Source organism: Mangifera indica, chromosome 6 (genome assembly GCF_011075055.1).
Source record: "Mangifera indica cultivar Alphonso chromosome 6, CATAS_Mindica_2.1, whole genome shotgun sequence".
NCBI lineage: Eukaryota > Viridiplantae > Streptophyta > Magnoliopsida > Sapindales > Anacardiaceae > Mangifera > Mangifera indica.
In genome coordinates, this window is record NC_058142.1 from 4,364,987 (window position 1) to 4,371,132 (window position 6,146).

The following is a 6,146-nucleotide window of genomic DNA, read 5'->3' on the forward strand; positions in this document are numbered from 1 at the left end:
CTAAACTGCATTCTAGCATGTTTCTTGAACCCTCAACTATTCTTGAAAACTCAATTCTCATTACAGCATAAGAATCACTAGAATTACAGAAGTAGAGGCAGCAAGTATACAGGTTGATTGTTTATGGATTAGTCCTATTTTTCTTTTTCTCTTGTTTTTTAAACTGTTGAGGTAAAATATTCATAAACTTCTCCATAATGAGTCTAGAAGATAATGTATTTAATTGACTGTACAAACAAAATTGGCAACTACATGTTATCTACTTCTGCAGCAGCGCTATTTCTGCGCCTTAAAAACCAAGACACACATGCGCTGATGGATTGTGAGTTCTCAGCAAACATGTAAAGACAGAACAAGCATAACCCTGTTGCCGGCAAAAAGTAAAGAAGGAGAAATCAAAAACCGGTATTTGAGTATGCTATGATTATGAGTGCTTATGATAATAATAAAAATGATTAATCAACACTGGGTATGGTGACTTAAAATCATATGTCAAGTCAAAAAACACTCAGAATTTTATGCTAGAAGTGATCTCAGTTCATACTTCATATATTCTTTTACTTCAACATGAGATCCTCGCAAAGTTAACTACTAATAAAGATATTAATCATAATTCAGTTTCTGTTCTCTCATTGTTTTAATGGCTACTTGTTTCAGGAATTATATGGATAAAAAGCATTAAACAGAATAATTAGATTTCCTTAAACCATCAGAAAAGATTGGAGTTCCATGTGTTTTAGCCGAAATTACTACTTGGAAACAATTTCAGGCAAGACATGTATCATTTTTCCATGATCATACAGCAGGAGTATGCCATGCAACTAAATTAGACGGAAAATAGGGTGAAAAAGTGATGTGCAAGCTTGCTTAAATATGTCACATTAAACATGGGTGACAAATATCAAGCATTTTCATGTCATTCTTGAATGATTATGATAACTGAAAATGCTATTATCACCAATACTGAGGGAGTTACTGCAAAGTAACATTAAAGAAATCAAACAGATATGCACTTTCACGGATGCAACGTCATTGAGGCTATTAGATATTAAGGGGAAAACTCACAATTAATCACCGTTGCATGAAAAATAAAAGTGATATGCATTGCACACATACCTGCATAAGCAACTGTAACACCAGAGACCAGTCGTCCAAGGGCTGATAGTACATAAAGACAGAGAACAACCTGAAGAAAGATATATTTTATATTAACAAACTGATGTTTATCATTGCTAACGAACACTCAAGGAGACTGTAAAACAAAAAGAAAAAAATATATGAAGCAATTATGAGGGACCTTCTAGAGATCCTTGAATTTCTTGCTCCCAGTAGTGTCCAAAAATAATCATGAAGCTATTGCACTAAAACTTTAAAAATAGTAACTAGGAGAAAAAAACTAAAGCATGATATTCCCAGAGGCATTATAATACTAACCCAACACTCATTTTGTCTGCCTCAACTCAATTACATCTTAGTTCCTCCCATTTATTCTAATCATCAAATGGCAATGCTTAATTTATCTTCTATATTGTGGTTCAAAACAGAACAATAAATTTAGAGCAAGATAGGCACTAAATTGACTATATGAAGGCAGACATGGGGATTGAGACTAAATCACTCAAGTCTTTCTACTTTTTTAAGAATGTTATCCTGAAAATCAAACGTAAACCACATGTTGAATTTCCTAGATGGCTTGTTCCTAGATTGCCCATTACAAATGCCTACTAAACTCAGTGCTTCTTTCCAAAAAGGCTCTTGAGGCAAGGAAAGCAATTCAAAGGTTAAGAAAAAACAATAAATGTAACTTCTAAAAGAAAAACAATGCACTTTACTAAACCCTATCATTATTTACCCAACTAGAATATCTTAATCAAACAACATTACTTAGCCAATTAGAAAAATCTCAGGATATCACATAAATAAGTCTACATAACCTACAATTACATTTGGTAACATCTTATGTGAAAAAGAAACATCAAAAATATAATTTAATGATTGATTCTAGTACAGAGAGAGTATTATTTAGTAATTGGAAAATACAAACAAAAAGGAATTTGCAAGTGAGCATTTAATAATAAATAGCATATGTACAATACTGGAATCATGAAAAACCATTAATTAAGTTGATAATCTCCGTCTGGCTAAATAAATCTAGAGCAAAATCAAGGGTCTAAAATGGCTTACTCAGAAAAGTTCCATTAACATATCAAAAGCATACACTTCTAATGATAAATAGAAACCTTTTGTTTATGAAACTTCACACAATCATTTAAGTGATCATGAACCACGAGTAAAGTACTTTCAGACCATAAGTTCCAAACTGAGAAGCAAAAACCTCAAATTATTATTATATGTAAAAATCAAATGTCCAGATTGAACTTTTGTAGCAGTTTAATGAGATTTAATAGACAGGTACTCACACTTAGCAATGAACTAATACTATATTGTAGGTTTCAAATGGCCTAATTAGCAACAGTTGGCACCTATGACAACAAACTCAGTCTTGATTTTGCCAGTGAGGTGGTCAATTTTCTCAAACTTTGGTTATATGATAACCATTAGCATTTATGTATGCTTAACAATTTGTAATCCCAATGGCATGCGGAAGAAAACAACTCTCTGGAGTTTGGATAGCATGTTCTGTTTCTTAGTAAGTTTTTTTTAATGACCTGTTCTATTAGTGAGTTCATTGACCATCATTTTCAACTTGTCTTCACCATATTATTAGAATTTAAAAAAAAAAAAAAAAACCATCAGCTCTGTGAATCTCCAAGTCCAAAGTTAAGGGCCGTCAAAACTTCATGAAACTTCTCCAAAATATGAAACTACTGCCGAATGTAATAATTTAAAACTGACAGCTAGTCAATTTTTTGAACTTCATTGGTTTGCCCAAATCAAATTCAATGAAACTATATGGTGAATATTTACTTTCAGATCATTAATTTCATCAGTGTCATGCAATATGTCTACGACTCTGGGACTCTTTCTAAAAATATTTATATATCTTCAATACAGGCCCCTTACACAGCACTGAGGACAACTTCTCCTAATCAGAAACCATTTATGATTTTGCAATTCTCTGAACCTATAGAAAACATAGAAGTCAAATTTTCAAAATCATTCAACAACATAAGGTTCTGTTGAAAGAATTCAAATAACAATTTTGAGCAAGCAACACCACAATTAAAACACATGATTACCCTCAACTAGACCTGTAAAATGAGATAAAGAGAGCAATAGAAAAGAGAAAACGATAATCCACAAACTCAAAAGACTACCTAAAACAAAAATAATAGAGGCAACAAAAGGTAGCCATCCATGAATACAATTGATGTTCCAAAGAAGTTACAAGCTCAGTTCATTTTATCCTTTTCCCAAGCTTCAGTCTATAGCTATAAAGGTAAATTTGGGAGCTTAAGTCCCAATATATGACTTCAGCATTTGACATTCATGAAGTATTAGAGATTATTTGATAGAGAGGTCTTGTGTTGGAATCCTAAAGAGCCCTGAATTCTATTACAATAAAACTATGTATACCCACTTTGTGTACACAAATGGGTACACACTTGATCTATGTCATCATGTGATTGGATGATTTTAAATTAAAGATAAAATAACATTTAATCATATGATGACATACATAAGTATATACCCATTTATGTACTCAAGATGGGTACACATAATATTTCTCATTCAATTATATTAGTTGTTTACTTATTCACTCTAGCATAACTTAATAGGATTATATTTTTATGTCTTTCACAACTCAAATCATAAATCACAGAGCTCTTTCTCCTGCACAAATAGATATCCACAAACTAGAAGCAGATATTTAGAAACCTCAAGAGTACACAGAAGCTTAATCTTTGAATAGATATGAAGTCAAGTACCTTAAAGAACAGTCTCTTGTCGTGCCCTGTTGCAGCAACCCTCAAAACAGACTCAGCTGCCCCTACAGTATTAGCGAACCACACAACAATGCTATTAGCAGTGTCCTGAGAGATCTGCCATTCAAGTGGGTCCACAGGTACCCTACAAAACAGGTTTATCATTATAAAACAAGAAACCATTCAACTACAAGTTCATTCTTGAAATGGAACTCCTGTATATCCCACATTCTACATAGAGCAACAGAAGAATGAACACACCGAAATGTATTGATGAACACTCATAAACTCTATTTTTGTTAGTAAACATTTGATAAAAGGTGCAACTTCACATGATTGTAAAATAGCAATGAATGTTAAAATACAGCTTTTTATGAAGTATTTGAGTGTTCACAGCACATTACAATCGTGCACAAGAAATTTCATGGAATAGACAAAAACAGAATCTAGAATAGACAGATCACTCAATTTTTCTCAACTAGCCATAACTTGATACCAGTTCTTATTAAGATAACAGAACTGGGATTCACATAAACAATAAATTATAAGAAAGCCAAATACCTAGGTCAATCCGTCAAAACTATTATAACACATAAAACTACATTGAAAGTTCTTTATGAACTCTTGAGGCAGTCCCAGGAATGTTACTTGCCAGGATTGCTTACATTTCTTCATTTACAATTTAACGTACATGATATCACATCGTAGATTACTAACTATGATCCAATAACTATACTGCTGTAACAACCACTGTTACTAATATCAGTATATGTTTTCACATTGTAATAGTGGATTACTAAACCGACCTGTAGAACTCACTTTTATAAACCAGTTTGTATGGTGAGGGTGCCCATGTGGTTATTACCCACATTCCAAGAGCATTCTTTAGTTACGTGGGTCTCAGTTAGGACTATCACAAATTTACAATCCACCCATTGGAATCTGACATCCAAGGCAGCTTGATGTACCCAGCTGGAAAGACTTACCTTAAACCTCAAGGGGATGGGGCGACCTAGGTAGGTGCCGTTAGCAGGATTTCCCGGAGGGTGGTCCTCTTGATACCAACTGTAACAACCACACCTGAGCAAAACACACCTTCATAAATCGGATTATAACCACAGTTGTGTATAGCACACCGTTAAAAAACCAGCGAAAGGGCGCTCTCGGAGTTATTAACCCACATGCCCAACCCATTCTTTACCACGTGGGACTCGATTAGAATGTTAGAACTGGGATTCACATTCGGTAACGTAGAATTCACCAACAATTTGAATAACCCAAATAAAATAAATTTAAAACAAAATACATGTATAGGTCAATTGTGAGACTGAATTATTAACAATCAGAAATAGGGAGAGAAATAATATGAAAAGGGTTCTTACGAGATGTTCATTTGGCGGAACAGAAGGCCGAGAATTGCGAGAGAACATAGGAGGACAATAAGAACGTCTGAGAGTAAAGAAAGAAGACTTGAATTTCGATACGCACAGTGGTAGTACACTAAGGTACCACATATCAACAGTCCCAATGTCTTCCTTACTTCACTCTTCCCACCCTTGTTCATCTCTTCGTCTTGGCACTCCTCTTGGTCTTCTTCCTCTTCCCCGTTTCTCTTCATTTTTCTCCCTCGATCGTCTCCTTTATTCCCTTGATGACTTTTCTCAATTTTTTATTTTCACCATTTTTTTTTTTTTCAATGTTGGAGCAGCCGAAGCCACAGGTCATCGTCGCTATTGTCACGTGCCTTTACTACTACGACTCCCCAAAATGAAATCTAATAAAAGAAAATATATTAGAAAATTAAATTGTAATTAGAATGAAAATAAACCTATTTATAATGGTAAGTTAAAAATTTATAATCAATTTTATTATTATGGTATAATTAAAATTTAAGTTTAGTTAAAATTTAATAATTAGATTTTATATACAGTGGGAAAAAAATTGTCAAAGTTCATATTTCTAATGTATAACATTTTACACTCTAATAAAAGTGTGCTATATTGAAAATTTATACTCCAACAATTCCTTTCATCTGTTATAAATAAATATTTAAATATTAAGTTTAGATTAAATTTAAGTTTTTATTAGGCCAAAGGACTATTTCTCGCTCAAAGTATATTGTTTTTCCATGTTTCTCTCTTTAACTTTAAAAATCTTAAATAGTTAAAATTAATGAAACCCTAACTTTTTAAATTTTTTTCTTTTTTTGCCCTCTTAAACTTTAAAAACTAAAAGTTTTTCTCCAATTTAAGTTTTAAA

At 32.9% G+C, this 6,146-nt stretch overlaps 1 protein-coding gene across 1 annotated transcript; it reads right to left on the minus strand.

Moving 5' to 3' along the window:
• Positions 1-37: 37 nt before the first annotated feature.
• Positions 38-5,571, minus strand: LOC123219331 (reticulon-like protein B22). The gene is made up of 4 exons (XM_044641224.1): positions 5,270-5,571; positions 3,891-4,032; positions 1,117-1,186; positions 38-364 (listed from the first exon to the last, which is right to left on the minus strand). Exons 1-4 carry the CDS (start codon positions 5,503-5,505, stop codon positions 249-251), a joined length of 564 nt encoding a protein of 187 aa, XP_044497159.1. The 5' UTR covers positions 5,506-5,571; the 3' UTR covers positions 38-248.
• Positions 5,572-6,146: the final 575 nt, after the last annotated feature.

Coding starts and splice junctions, on each gene's coding strand:
- LOC123219331 (XM_044641224.1), bottom strand. CDS start 5,505: ATGAAGAGAAACGGGGAAGAGGAAGAAGACCAAGAGGAGTGCCAAGAC. Junction 4,033..5,269: donor TTCCGCCAAATGAACATCTC/GTAAGAACCCTT, acceptor CCTGTTTTGTAG/GGTACCTGTGGACCCACTTG. Junction 1,187..3,890: donor ACAAGAGACTGTTCTTTAAG/GTACTTGACTTC, acceptor ATCTTTCTTCAG/GTTGTTCTCTGTCTTTATGT.